The 15,476-nt window shown below is 45.9% G+C and overlaps 1 protein-coding gene across 1 annotated transcript in view; it reads right to left on the bottom strand.

The window, feature by feature from the left end:
- The window catches only part of KIAA1109 (KIAA1109 ortholog), a 452,391-nt gene that overhangs the window by 415,164 nt on the left and 21,751 nt on the right, over window positions 1-15,476 (bottom strand). Inside the window, 1 exon segment of the mRNA XM_030191772.1 lies at window positions 14,716-14,832. Within this exon segment, the coding sequence (XP_030047632.1) occupies window positions 14,716-14,832 (117 nt within the window).

The raw sequence follows: 15,476 nt of genomic DNA, 5'->3' as shown, positions 1-15,476 counted from the left end.
CATCCCACACTGGGGAGAAGATTGCTCAAACGATGGCTGAACTGTTCGTGGACTTCCACATAACAACTAAGACCATCTGCTGCTTAACTGACAATACGGCAAAAATTACAAAAGCCTTGGGATCTTCTGAATGACATTTGCACTGGTGGCAATGATGAGAACAGCAGTTCATGCTCAACAGAGTCCAACAGCAAGTCATTTTCAGAGTCAAAGGTGGTCAAAGTTGCCGATGTTGGATCTCTGTTTGATGAAGTCAAAAATGAATCATGCACTGATGACTGGCTCCACAAGCACAAGAGATGAGCCAATCATACGCAAACTTGTAGCTATTGACAGCCATAATGAATGAAAAGATTTGTGCTACAAGCTAATACTTGACAGGGTCATGGGTAAAGTACAGGTTCTTAGCAATGCAGTCAGAGTACTAAACATACAGATGTTGCTGAAGTGGTGGCTGATCTTACATTCCTCAATCCAACCTGCACAAGGTGGGTTTCAGATTACTGAGCCATCAGTTGACTGGTTACAACTGGAGCGGAAAAGACATCAGAATGTCAACAAAAAAATAGGACTAGAACTGATGACCGATACTGAGATGGTGTCCCTTAAGAACTGCATCAGTGTCATGAAGCCATTGTCAGCTGCAACTGATATTCTGCAAGCTGAAAATGACTGCCATATTGGACATGTAATCCCCGCAATAATGGGAATTCAGTCAACATTACAGGGATTGGCTGATGATGTTAACGTGGATAAGACAATATAGCCACTAATCACAAAAGGAATTGCTTCAAGGTTTGTTCCTGTATTAGAAGATGACTACCATACTGCAATGATGCTTGTTCCAAAGTTCAAGTTGAGATATCTATCAGAACAAAAATGGTACGAGAAGACACAGCTGCTCATTCATGCTGTGACTGCAACAGAGACTGAAGACAGAGCTAATGGTGTAGTTCCACTTTCATTTGCACAGGGGTTACTGTCAGCCTCCAAGGAAAAGCCTGTTACTGGAGGTGAAGACTTCTTTGATGCTCTCTTCACTGCAAAGAAGAATCTGGACAAAGGAAGAGGTTGAGTGTTACCTGGAAGGTTCAGACACTTTCAGAAACAGCTTGCTTGCATTTCCGAAAGTGGCAAAAGCTTTTATCAAGTTCAATGCTGCATGTCCCAGCAGTGCAGCAGAACAGTTATTTAGTTAGTCAGGACAAATTTTAGTGCCATGAAATCCTGAGTGGTGCAGTAGACGTAAATCGATTTTTTACTTGTTCCAAAAGTACAAAGACTAGGGGACACTCGAGGAAGTTACATGGAAATACTTTTAAAACAAATAGGGGGAAATATTTTTTCACTCAAATAGTTAAGTTCTGGAACTCTTTGCCAGAGGATGTAGTAACAGTGGTCAGTGTATCTAGGTTTTAAAAAGGTTTGGACAAATTCCTGGAGAAAAAGTCCATAGTCTGCTATTGAGACTGACATGAGGAAGCAACTGCTTGCCCCAGGATTGATAGCATGGAATGTTGCTGCTAACTGGGCTTCTGCCAGGTACTTGTGACCTGGTTTGGCCACGGTTTGGAAAAGAGGATACTGGGCCAGATGGACCATTGGTCTGACCCAGTATGGCTACTCTTATGTTCATATGACGATGCTCGTTTAGTGACGATAACTTTGAGAAACTGCTTTTTCTGTGGTATAAACTAAGTGACATAGAGGGGCATAATCGAAAGGGACGCTCAAGTTTTGCTGAGGACATCCTCACAAAATGTCCCGATAGAGGGGCGGGGAAACCCGTATTATTGAAACAAGATGGACGTCCATCTTTCGTTTCGATAATACGGTCAGGGATGAAATTTAGGTCATCCTTAGAGATGGTCGTCCCTAGACTTGGTCGATTCTGATTTTCGGCCATAATCGAAACCAAGGACGCCCACCTCAGAAACAACTAAATGCAAGCCATTTGGTCATGGGAGGAGCCAGCATTCGTAGTGCACTGGTCCCCCTGACATGCCAGGACACCAACCGGGCACCCTAGGGGGCACTGCAGTGGACTTCAGAAATTGCTCCCAGGTACATAGCTCCCTTACCTTGTGTGCTGAGCCCCCCAACCCCTCCCCAAAAAAATCCACTACCCACAACTGTACACCACTACCATAGCCCTTACGGGTGAAGGGGGACACCTAGATGTGGGTGCAGTGGGTTTCTAGTGGGTTTTGGAGGGCTCCCTGTTTCCTTCACAAACGTAACAGGTAGTGAGGGAGATGGGCCTGGGTCTACCTGCCTGAAGTGCACTGCACCCACTAAAACTGCTCCAGGGACCTGCATACTGCTGTCATGGATCCGATTATGACATTTGAAGCTGGCACAAAATATTTTTTAAGATTTTTTTAAGGGTGGGAGAGGGTTAGTGACCACTGGGGGAGTAAGGGGAGGTCATCACCGATTCTCTCCGGTGGTCATCTGGTCAGTTCAGGCACCTTTTTGTGCCTTGGTCGTAAGAACAACAGGACCAGGTAAAGTCGTCCAAGTACTCATCAGGGACGCCCTTTTTTTTCCATTATGGGTCGAGGACACCCATGTGTTAGGCCCCAGTCCCGCCTTCACTACGCCTCCAACACGCCCCCGTGAACCTTGGTCATCCCTGCGATGGAAAGCAGTTGGGGACGTCCAAAATCGGCTTTCGATTATACCAATTTGGGTGACCCTGTGAGAAGGACGCCCATCTTCCGATCTGTGTCGAAAGATGGGCGTCCTTCTTTCGAAAATGAGCCTGATATTGAGAATTCTGAGACTTTAAACATAAAGCAATCAAAGTATTTAGCACTAGTTAATTAGTGATTTGCTGAGAATTTATCAACTCTGTTTTTAAACATTAAACCAGGGGCATAGCCACGGGAGGGCCTGGAAAGGCCCAGGCCCAGCCACTTTTGCTTCAGGCCCGCCCAGCCTCTTCTGCCCGCTCTCCCCGTCTGCGTGGTCTGCTCACTTTTACTGCCCTGAAGCGCCGTTCTCCCTCCAGCACCAGTGATTCCTATAGCGGAAAACAGGAAGTTGCAGAGTAGGCGGGACGCGCCTGAGAAGAGGCCCCGACGCGCGCTGGCAGAAGGCTGGCTATGGGAATCGCCAGTGCTGGAGGGAGAACGGCGCTTCAGAGCAGTAAACGTGAGCAGACCACGCGGACGGGGAGGGCGGGCAGAAGAGGCTGGGCGGGCCTGGGGGGTACCGGGTGGAGAGGAAATGCGGCGGCGGCGGGCAGATGGAGAGGAAATGTGCAGGGGGCTGTCGCGGGAGGGGGGGTAGCGGGTGCAGAGGAAATGCAGCGGCGGGGGGGGGGGGGGGTGGTAGACGGTGGAAAGGAAATGCGAGGCCTGTGCCCACCCAGTCCACCTCTAGGCCCATCTAAAAATTAAATTCTGGCTGCGCTACTGCATTAAACACATTTCTTCTACATGCAGTGGTTGTGCAAGTGATTTTAAAGCAAATTAAAATGTCATTGAATTAGTTAACTACTTTTGCAGTAGTTGTTTCATGTAGTTAAACTACTACAAGAAAAATGTAGTTAACCAGTTAGTTCAACTACTTTTTTTTAATAAAGTAACTATAGTTAAACTAAGTAGTTGGCACCCAGCATTGTGCTACACAACTCATATTCCGCCAGTGTCGCTATGCTCATATTAGCCCTATCCTCAAGGTCACTTCATTGGCTCCCTATCCGTTTCCTCATACAGTTCAAACTCCTCTTACTCACTTACAACTGCATTCATTCTGCAGCTGCTCAGCATTTCTCCACTCTTATCTCTCCCTACACTCCTCCCCTGGAACTCCACTCATGGCATAAATCTCTCTTATCTGTACCCTTCTCCTGGACTCCGTTCCTTTTATCTTGCTGCACCATATGCTTGGAATACACTTCTTGAGTCAGTATGTCAAGCTCCATCTCTGGCCGTCTTCAAATCTAGGCTAAAAGCCCACCTTTTTAAGGCTGTCTTTAACCCCTCTCATTCACCTTTTCAGTACCTATGTCTGTTTTAATCGTTCCCACAATAAATAACTCCGTAATCCCTTACTTGTTCTGTTTGTCTGTCTTGAATAGATTGTCGAGCTGGGACAGTCTCATATGTGTTTAGTGTATAGTGCTGCGCAAATGTAGTAGCGCTATAGAAACAAGTAGCAATAGCTTGCATACAGCTTAAAGTGGCAGACGGCTGGAGTGAAACTTGTTACAATGAACAAGCTCAGGGACTGTTAAGGGCTAGCTGGTAGCAAAATGTTTCTGATGTTAAGGCTGCCCACACTTACTTATGGAGGAGTAGCAGAGCATGATATGATGAATCACAATTAATCATATGAATAAATATTCAGCTCTGCTAACTCCAAGGATGTTTATTAAAAATTTTTATGTTTCCCAGACTCTGCATACTCTCTGCCTCGGCCTTTCCTGACTCCACATAGGAGGGACACATCACAAGACAGGCCGAGGCCCTGAGGCAGCCTGTTAGAATTGCACCAGTGCTGCTACCAAAGCCAACTGAAGAAGGTTAAAGGGACTGGGACAGACACTGGACCTTCGAGATAGAGGGAGAAAGAAGTGTTGGAACCCGGAGGGGGGAGGGGAAAGATGCTGGACCTGTGGCTATAACTATTATGTCTCCCCTGTCCTTCACCTGCAGCGAAGGGCGACTAAAATGATAGCGGGGATGGGACGACTTCCCTATGAAGAAAGACTAAGGAGGCTAGGGCTATACAGCTTGGAGAAGAGACGGCTGAGGGGAGACATGATAGAGGTATATAAAATAATGAGTGGAGTGGAACAGGTGGATGTGAAGCTTCTGTTCACGCTTTCCAAAAATACTAGGACTAGGGGGCATGCGATGAAACTACAGTGTAGTAAATTTAAAACAAATCGGAGAAAACTTTTCTTCACCCAACGTGTAATTAAACTCTGGAATTCGTTGCCGGAGAAAGTGGTGAAGGCGGTTAGCTTAGCAGAGTTTAAAAAGGGGTTGGACGGTTTCCTAAAGGACAAGTCCATAAACCGCTACTAAACGGACTTGGAAAAATCCAAAATTCCAGGAATAACATGTATAGAATGTTTGTACATTTGGGAAGCTTGCCAGGTGCCCTTGGCCTGGATTGGCCGCTGTCGTGGACAGGATGCTGGGCTCGATGGACCCTTGGTCTTTTCCCAGTATGGCATTACTTATGTACTTATGTACTTATGTACTTATTTTTAAACATTATCATCCCTGTCAACTTGAACAACCTAATCTCTTTTCTTACTATCTTACCCCCTACTATCCCTAGACACTGTTCTCCCCCATCCAGCATTAACCTGAGGGAACCCCAATAAACCTCAAGTGCCTTGAACAGAAAATATCACTCTGAAAAGCTAAATGGGAACTAACAAATGACTCAGCCTGTGCAGAATAACCCCTGTGAAGAAAAAGGAAAGGACAGCCAAGAAAACAAGAGATAGACCAATGCGAACTAGGGAAATAAAACTATGAAAATAAAAGCAATGGAGTCCATATAGCAGTGGTCACTCCTCAGAACTGGCCAGTGGGGGCGTCCACATTGTATACAGATGTGACTAGATTTCCTGCAGCCATAGCACGTCTTTGATGGGGAGCTCCTGTTCATGGATTTGTTCAAAGTTGCTTCTTGGATTACTAAATGTTCTGCTTTCCTGCCTACCCAGGAAAACAACCCAAGTCAATGCCAGAATAACGACCAAAATTGGACCAAAGCATGAAAACAAGATAGACAAAAAAAAAAGTGGTAATGGAGAAAAACAAACAAAAACTCCAGATACACCTCGCAGGAGCATCACGTTCTCCACCACTGAGGAGGGGGTCTGAATGCCACCCCCCCCCCCTCCAAATCATGCCCTGTTTAGTGCTTACTGCACACATCTCTGACTAGTTTGCATTCTCCATAGGCTGGGATGCTGGGTATCACAGTATCTTCTCTGGAGAAGCAAATGTTGTTACTGGCTTTCTGATACAGAGGTTAACAAGAGTTGACATCCCCAGAGGGAATGGAAAGCATGATAAGTGATCTACAAAATCTAGACGTGTGGGTTAATGCTTGCTATTAAGCTATAATGTGATGGAATGCAGAGTTACGCATTTGGGACGCAGAAGTCCAAAGGAGTGGTATGCGATAGGAAGCGAGAGGCTGATGTGCATGGACCAGGAAAGAGACATCAGGGTGGTAGTGTTTGAGGATTTCCATGCGACACTGTGCTGGCCAAGGCCAGAAGGATGCTCAGCTGCATTCAGAGGGGCACAGCCAGAAGAAAAGAGGTGATTATGCCCTTGTACACGTCATTGGTGAGACCTCACAGAGCACTGTGTTCAGAACCTAAGTCATTTAGAGGAAAGTGAGCCAAGTATGGGATTTGTGCCAGAAGATGAAAAAGAAGAGACTTGAAGATCTGAATATGTATACCCTATAGAAGAGGTGGGACAGAGGAGATATGATACAGACATTTAAACCCCCCCCCCCCCCCCCCCGATATTCAGTGCTATTTAAGCAGCCTGTCTGGTTAAATAGTATTGAGCTGGTGATCTCTGCTGAATATTGGTGGTTAGCAGCTACATTGTGCATATTCAGTGCTGGCCGGCTAAGTTTAGAGGGCAAATCAGACTGCAGAAATAGCAGTCCCATCTTTGTCCGTTATTAACTTAACCAGCCAGTGCTGAATATTCACTTAGGGATCCTTTCACAAAGGTGCGCTACCGTTTTTAGCGCGGACTAAAAATAAGCATGTGCTAAACGCTAGAGATGCCCATATATTCCTATGGGTGTCTCCAGTGTTTAGCGTGCACTAAAAACGCTAGCACAACTTTGTAAAAGACCCCCCCTTAACAAGTTAGAGACGGCCAAAACAAACCCGGATATTCAACGTCAGTCGCCGGAGACAACCTGGCATTGAATATCCGAGTTGAGCGCCGGTGTCGGCTGTTCAGCATTATAGTAAAAGGGCTCCATAGCTGAAAGAAGGGGAAATGCTATAATGCTGAACATCCCAAATTAGAAGTTGAGGACCGCACCCTGACGCAGCCAAAGGTGGGCCGTGTTAGCAGTGAGTCCATTATAAAATTAAGATAAGTGGCGCTGAGCTTGTATATGAAACTGATAGGAAATTCTTTTTAAAAAGAGGATTTGATATTGATAATGAAGGGGTTATAATATCCTATATAATAATTCTCACCTCCAATGTTCTAATCTTGCTGCCTGTGGCTCCTTTGCAGTTGGTCTGCTAGGCTCCGAAGCCCTGGCTGACGTCACCAGAAAGGACACACCAGATTGGCTAGCAGAGGGAAGAGGGGAGGAGCTGCGAAGCTATCAGAACTGAGCACTGAAGGAGAAACCGGCCGGCAAGGAGACAGCAGAGCAAAGGACGGAGGGAAGCGGACAAGGGGAGTACGTGAGTGACTGGAGCACTGAGGTGGCCAGAGAGACGCAGTGTGACTCGAAGAACGACCCGAGGTGGCCGGACAGCACTGCCCGCCAGTATGATGTCAGCACGCTGAGCCTGCGGCGGCGCTAGGAAGATGGTGGTGCGGAAGGACAGCGGCCCGAATGAGAAATTTTACGAGGCCTCCAACACTGTCTCGCAGTTTGACAACGTGCGCCTGTGGTTTGGCAAGAACTACAAGAAGGCAGTGGAGCTGGAGGGAGGAGAGGGCCGGGGGGGGAGCGCTGCCACTCTACTGTACTCTGCCCCGCCCACTCACCCGCAGCGCCAGGCCCCGGGAACAAAGAGGGAAGGAGCGGGTCCGGGCCCCCGGAGAGCGATAGAGAGCCGCAAGCAGGTAAGAGTCAGAGTAGCCTTACTAGAATACTGGCTATATCATACAGGGAGGGAGACCCTGAAACTTAGAGGGAGGGAGGGAACGACCCTGGAACTGGGAGGGCACGGCTCTGGCACTGGGAGGGAGGGGCCGGGGGCCCATGGCACACACACTCATTCTCACACAAACACTCGCACCCAGTCTCACTCTCTCTCTGTCACACACACACACAATCGCACATTCACTCTCTCTCTCTCTCACACACTCAGAGGAAAACTTTGCTAGCACCCGTTTCATTTGTGTCAGAAACGGGCCTTTTTTACTAGTTGATGAATAAACAGTGACCTACGAGGCGGCAGGAAAACCGCGGATTGAGGGGTCCATGTGAAAAATGTTGTCATTGAGGTCTATAGAACTAGTATGTGGTGGTTTGATCATTTTTGATTAGTGTTATATGGTACATGAATGAATAACACCCACTACTGAATTTATTTAAGTTGAACTGGTGTATTTCATATTTTACTGCAGACATAAAAACCTCTATTTTCTATTTATTTCTTTAACGGCTGCTAATGTTACCATTAGCACGCGGCCATTTAAAAAGAAAAAATTACTACGTGAGCAGTTACTGCCATCTATTCAGGAGGTAGTAAGGGCTCAAGTGTTAACCATGCACTAACCAGTTAGTGTGCAGCAATGCAGATGGGCTAACTGGTTAGTGCAGGATGCCCACTCTCTACCCCCGACACACCTCCTCCAATAAAAAAAAATTACCATGCGGTTAGCGGATGCACATGTTAAAACTAATGCAGGATGCATTAACGTGTCCTGCGTTAGGCACGCGCTAGCCCCTAATGCAGTTTAGTAAAAGGGTCCCATAGTTGAAAGATGGGAAAAAGTTCAATAATAATCTTAGGGGAGACTGATGTAATTATCCACATTTTCCAATTTCCTCTATATAACTATATGTCTTGAAGAAGAGCAGCCTTTCATGCCTTTGAAAAACAGTTATTGATAATATAAGGCTATTATCTGCAAAATTATTCAGGTGCACACCCCAACTTATCACATGTAGCTGTACTTTTAAAGCACAGTAATACTAGCAGAAGAGGACATGTTAAATAACAGACAGCATGTCGGAGCATGATTTCCAGAGACTCTAAAATAGCTCGGAGAACTGACATCAGTACTAGTCACTGATTAACCCTAACCAGTGCTTTTTTTCGAGGAAAGAAAAGGTGCCAGTACTCACACAGAGCCATAGGGGGCGGGGTGACTGTGCATGGCTCTGCCCCTATAGTAGCCACACCATCTATATATATAAAAGGCACCTCCAACGTTCCATTGAAGCCTCAAGCCGGAAACTTGAGGCACCCGAGATATCCGGTTTGGCCTGCAGGCTGCAGTCACTGTAGCTCCGCCCTCACGTCAAAACGCGATGACGTTGAGGGTGGGGCGGGTCTGCAGTCAGTGTACTACGCCCTCGCGTCAACACACGATGACGCAGAGGGCGGGGCGGCGAAGACACAACGGACGACTTCCACACATTCTCTCACAGCTGCTGGGAGAGCGCACCGAACTTCGCAAACTTGCAACCACGTCACTGAGGGACAGAGGGAGGGAGAGGACAGGTGTGGAACTCGGAAGGGAGGCACAGAGGGGGTGTCTGGAACTCGGGAGGGAGGGACGGAGGGAGGACAGTGGTGGGGGGGGGGGGGATTATCCTGCTAGCGCCCGTTTCATTTTCCCCCGAAACGGGCATTTCTTACTAGTTGTAAATATTACAACAGTCCCTGGAACAGCAACACACCTCTTACTGGAAAATCAGAGGAAACAAGATTCTCGTCACAGAAACTACACATCAGCAGAATTCCTCACTGTAGGAAACTACTTTGGTTGAGTATCCAAATAATATACAAATAATTTGTGCATAAAAAATGAGCCCAAACATTGGGAGAGCACAAGAAAAACATGCACCCTTGGGTCTGTTTAGCCAGCAGAAACTACATTTTATGCATAGATGCTAACAGAATTCTTTGTGTGCATGTACTGGAATGCTCTCTTTACCATAAATGGAAGGGCCACAGCGCTGCCCCCTACTGGTGTATTTTCATCCATGCACATGAACAATTAGCAGCCAAAAAAGAAGCAGCTTACTTTTGCTCCTCCTCAGACCTGCATTAGAGAACCATGAGCTCAGCCTTCGGGCTTTCTGCACATACAGGTTTAACAGACAATACCTTCATTATCATGGGATGTAAATGAGCTGTGAACTTACATCAGTGCAAGTACACACAATTTGCTCATAAGCAAAACACTTTTCAAAACTGAGAAGTCACACTAAAACAGTAAATTGTGCACAGGCTGCACTAAACTGCATTCAAAGCTGTCTGTTTTATTGCATCTGCTCCCTGGTTAGGCTGACTGGTACATAAGTACTGACACACTGGGACAGACCAAAGGTCCACCAAGCCCAGCATTCTGTTTCAAACAGTGGCCAATCCAGGTCACAAATACCTGGCAAGATCCCGAAAAAGTTCAATACATTTTATGCTACTTATCCCAGAAAAAAAGCAATGGATTTTCCCCAAGTCAATTTAATAATGGTATATGGACTTTTCCTTTCGGAAAGCTGTCCAAACCTTTTTTAATCCCTGCTAAGCTAACCACCTTTACCACAGTCTCTGGCAACAAATTCCAGAGTTTAATTATACTTTGAGTGAAGAAAAGTGTTCTCTGATTCATATTAAATTTACTATTTTGTAGCTTCACATGCCCCCTAGTCCTAGTATTTTTTGAATGAGGAAACAAACGATGCACGTCTACCCATTCCACTCCACTCATTATTTTATAGACCTCCATCATATCTCCCCTCAGCCGTCTTTTCTGCAAGCTGAAGAGCCCTAGCCACTTCAGCCTTTCTTCACAGGGAAGTCGCCCCATTCCCTTTATCATTTTCGTCACCCTTCTATGTACCTTTTCTAATTCCACTATATCTATTTTGAGATGCGGTGACCAGAATTGAACACAATATTCGAGGTGTGGTCACACCATGGACCAATACAACGGCATTATTTATTTTAGTTACATTTGTACCCTGTGCTTTCCCACTCATGGCAGGCTCAATGCGGCTTCCATGGGGCAATGGAGGGTTAAGTGACTTGCCCAGAGTCACAAGGAGCTGCCTGTGCCTGAAGTGGGAATCAAACTCAGTTCCTCAGTTCCCCAGGACCAAAGTCCACCACCCTAACCACTAGGCCACTCCTCCACTGTTGCTACTATTTGAGATTCTACATGGAATGTTGCTATTCCACTAGCAACATTCCATGTAGAAGTCGGCCCTTGCAGATCACCAATGTGGCCGCGCAGGCTTCTACATGGAATGTTGCTAGTGGAATAGCAGTCACAAAAGAGAGGGAAAACAGCATACAAATACAACAAGGCAAACAAAAAAAAGCAAACACTGGACCTTCAGGATTGAGAAAAATGTAGTCCTTTAATATCACAAATACCCAACACGGGCCGTGTTTCGGCGTTCAACCGACTGCATCAGGGGTCAATAAACTCCTATCGGTCAACTTGCAAACTGTGGCGCAAGAGGAAAGTGAAACAATCGGGGTAAAACTCCTATTGTGAAGATGAGGCTTCTGCTCCCACTCTCCAGCAGGCCTCACTGGCCTGTGGCCTCTGAACAAGACTCCAAACAGTGAGGCCTGCTGGAGAGTGGGAGCAGAAGCCTCATCTTCACAATAGGAGTTTTACCCCGATTGTTTCACTTTCCTCTTGCGCCACAGTTTGCAAGTTGACCGATAGGAGTTTATTGACCCCTGATGCAGACAGTTGTACGCCGAAACACGGCTAGTGGAAAAGCAACATTCCATGTAGAATCTCCAATAGTAGCAACATTCCATGTAGAATCTCCAATAGTATCTATTTTATTTTTGATACATTTGTACCCCGCGCTTTCCCACTCATGGCAGGCTCAATGCGGCTTACATGGGGCAATGGAGGGTTAAGTGACTTGCCCAGAGTCCCAAGGAGCTGCCTGTGCCTGAAGTGGGAATCAAACTCAGTTCCTCAGTTCCCCAGGACCAAAGTCCACCACCCTAACCACTAGGCCACTCCTCCACGTTCTCACTTTTGTTTTCCATTCCTTTCCTAATAATACCTAAAATTCTATTTGCTTTCTTAGCCGCCGCCACACACTAAGCAAAGGGTTTCAACGTATCATCAACAACGACACCGAGATCCCTTTCTTGGTTGGTGACTCCTAACATGGAACCTTGCATGACGTAGCTATAATTCGGGTTCCTGTTTCCCACATGCATCACTTTGCACTTGCTCACATTAAACGTCATCTGCTATTTATACGCCCAGTCTCCCAGTCTTGTGAGGTCCTCTTGTAATTTTTCACAATCCTCTTGCGATTTAACGACTTTGAATAGCTTTGTGTCATAAGCAAATTTAATTATCTCACTAGTTACTTCCATCTCTAGAACATTTATAGATAAGTTAAAAAGCAACGGTCCCAGCAGAGACCCCCTGAGGAACCCCACTAACTACCCTTCTGCATTGAGAATAATGACCATTTAACCCTACTCTCTGTTTTCTATCTTTTAACCAGTTCTTAATCCACAATAGGACACTACCTCCTATCCCATGACTCTCTAATTTCTTCTGGAGTCTTTCATGAGGTACTTTGTCAAATGCCTTTTGAAAATCCAGATACACAATATCAACTGGATCGCCTTTATCCATGTTTGTTCACCCCTTCAAAGAAATGTAATAGATTGGTGAGGCAAGATTTCCCTTCACTAAATCCCTGTTGGTTTTGTCTCATTAATCCATAGCATATGATAGAACAAGAAACAGGTTATGAGGCCTTTACTGGCCTCCCACAATCAAATCAAACAAAACAGACCCCTGGGGAACCCCACTATCTACCCTTCTCCATTGAGAATACTGACCATTTAACCCTACTCTCTCTTTTCTATCCTTTAACCAGTTCTTAATCCACAATAGGACACTACCTCCTATCCCATGACTCTCTAATTTCCTCTGGAGTCTTCATCCCAGATTTGAAAAACGAACTGGCGGAACTATTGTTAGTAATATGTAATTTATCTTTAAAATTGAGTGTGGTACCAGAAGATTGGAAGGTAGCCCATGTAAAGCGATATTTAAAAAAGGTTCCAGAGGAGATCCGGGAAATTACAGACCCGTGAGTCTGACGTTGGTGCCGGGCAAAATGGTAGAGGCTATTATAAACAACAAATCTATTCAGCCTTGATCAGGGTACAGACTGTAGAAATCTGCCCAGTAGCGGCTTTCCTACCTAATCTCTGCTGAGCTTCTTTGAATCTGTTCTTTCTAAACAGGATTGGTTTGCAGTGCACTACAAACCAAAATTGAAAGTTAAAGTACATGTTATTAGAAATAACCCAAGACTATTATTTTCAGTTTTCTTGATACAGGGTGGCAAAGTGGAAAGCTCTGGCATAAAGCATTGACAAGTGACATTTTCAGATCAACATTAGATGAATTCAGCGTACCAGTTTCTTATTCTGTATTTCCAGAGTTGTCACAACATACATACATAGTAGATGACGGCAGAAAAAGACCTGCACGGTCCATCCAGTCTGCCCAAGAAGATAAATTCATATGTGCTACTTTTTTTATTTGTACTGTCTTCTTCAGGGCACAGACCGTATAAGTCTGGCCAGCCCTGTCCCCGCCTCCCAACCACCAACCCCGCCTCCCAACCACCAGCTCTGGCACAGACCGTATAAGTCTGCCCAGCACTATCCCTGCCTCCCAACCACCAACCCCGCCTCCCAACCACTGGCTCTGGCACAGACCGTATAAGTCTGGCCAGCCCTGTCCCCGCCTCCCAACCACCAACCCCGCCTCCCAACCACCAGCTCTGGCACAGACCGTATAAGTCTGCCCAGCACTATCCCTGCCACCCACCACCAGCTCTGGTACAGGCCGTATAAGTCTGCCCAGCAATATCCCCGCCTCCCAACCACCAGCTCTGGCACAGACCGTATAAGTCTGCCCAGCACTATCCCTGCCACCCACCACCGGCTCTGGCACAGACCGTATAAGTCTGCCCAGCACTATCCCTGCCACCCACCACCAGCTCTGGTACAGGCCGTATAAGTCTGCCCAGCAATATCCCCGCCTCCCAACCACCAACCCCGCCTCCCAACCACCAGCTCTGGCACAGACCGTATAAGTCTGCCCAGCACTATCCCTGCCACCCACCACCGGCTCTGGCACAGACCGTATAAGTCTGCCCAGCACTATCCCTGCCTCCCAACCACCAACCCCGCCTCCCAACCACCAGCTCTGGCACAGACTGTATAAGTCTGGCCAGCCCTGTCCCCGCCTCCCAACCACCAACCCCGCCTCCCAACCACCAGCTCTGGCACAGACCGTATAAGTCTGGCCAGCCCTGTCCCCGCCTCCCAACCCCCACAACAAACCCTTTAAGAATTTTGTGTTCAATAGCATTACACCACATTCAGCAAAATGTAATATTTTGATTCCAAATTTTCACTTTTTGTTAAATGATTATGATAGTCAGGCTTATTTTGATTTTGCACAAAATGATTTTAACAAGCTGAAAAATATGGAATCCCTTTTGAGCGACAGCATTATCTATTTTTAGTAAACCAATACAGCATTTTGGAGCCCTTTTACTAAAGCTTAGTGTGTGCTAAGAAGCCCATTATATACTTATAGGTTTCTTAGCATTTAGCATGCATTAATTCTGTTAACATGACTAAGCATTAGTAAAAGGGTCCCTTTGTGATTTATCCACCGCTCTGGTAGATAAGTTAAATAAATCCCCCAAAATGTTAAAGAAATCAAATAACTCAGAGAATGAAAAATATCAAATGAAACTTCTGCAACTCACCGATATGAATGTAGCCATGCTTGTATAATCTGTTAAGAACTAGTGTTAAAATAAGTCCAACGTTCCGAGAGTTATAATAAGTCAGATAAATAATCCACCCACAAGACAAGATAGTAGCTGCAAAAAATATTTTAAATGATTTAGTACACTTTGAATTCACTGTTTTTATTTACAAGGAAAAAAACAAATCACAAAATAGGACAGCAAAGATAAAATTATGTCTTACCTGGTCATTTTCTTTCCTTTAGTAGCAGCAGATTAATCCAAGAACTAGTGGGTTGTGTCTGTATACCAGCAGGTGGAGACAGAGACCAACAACTTTAAGCCCAGTGATATAGGATGATAGCTCCTCACAAAGCCAATTTATTCACTTCCAAAGCAACCCACCAAACCAAGCCTGAACTCACCCCAGTACTTCCCGGGCCGGGCCTGGTCAGACCGTGGCCAACCGGTCGTCCTCTGTTCCAGTCACACCCCATGTGCTCCCTCTGTAAATACTAAAGCTCAAGGTGAGAGGCAAGCCACCTGGTGTAGAGAATTCTCAACTTAGAATTTGAAACAAATCCATGTTCTCCTGTTATTTCACTTTTTTTTTCTTGTGCAATTGCTAGGTACAGAACAAATACAGAAGAGCAACCACGTGCCTGAGAGAGAAAGGGCTGCTACTAAATAAAGAAAATTATCAGGCAAGACATAATTTTATCTTCCTTAGTGTCAGCAGCAGATGAATCCAAGAACTAGTGGGATGCGGCAAAGTAGTA

This window comes from Microcaecilia unicolor, chromosome 2 (genome assembly GCF_901765095.1).
Source record: "Microcaecilia unicolor chromosome 2, aMicUni1.1, whole genome shotgun sequence".
NCBI lineage: Eukaryota > Metazoa > Chordata > Amphibia > Gymnophiona > Siphonopidae > Microcaecilia > Microcaecilia unicolor.
This window is presented reverse-complemented; position numbering and strand designations above follow the sequence as displayed.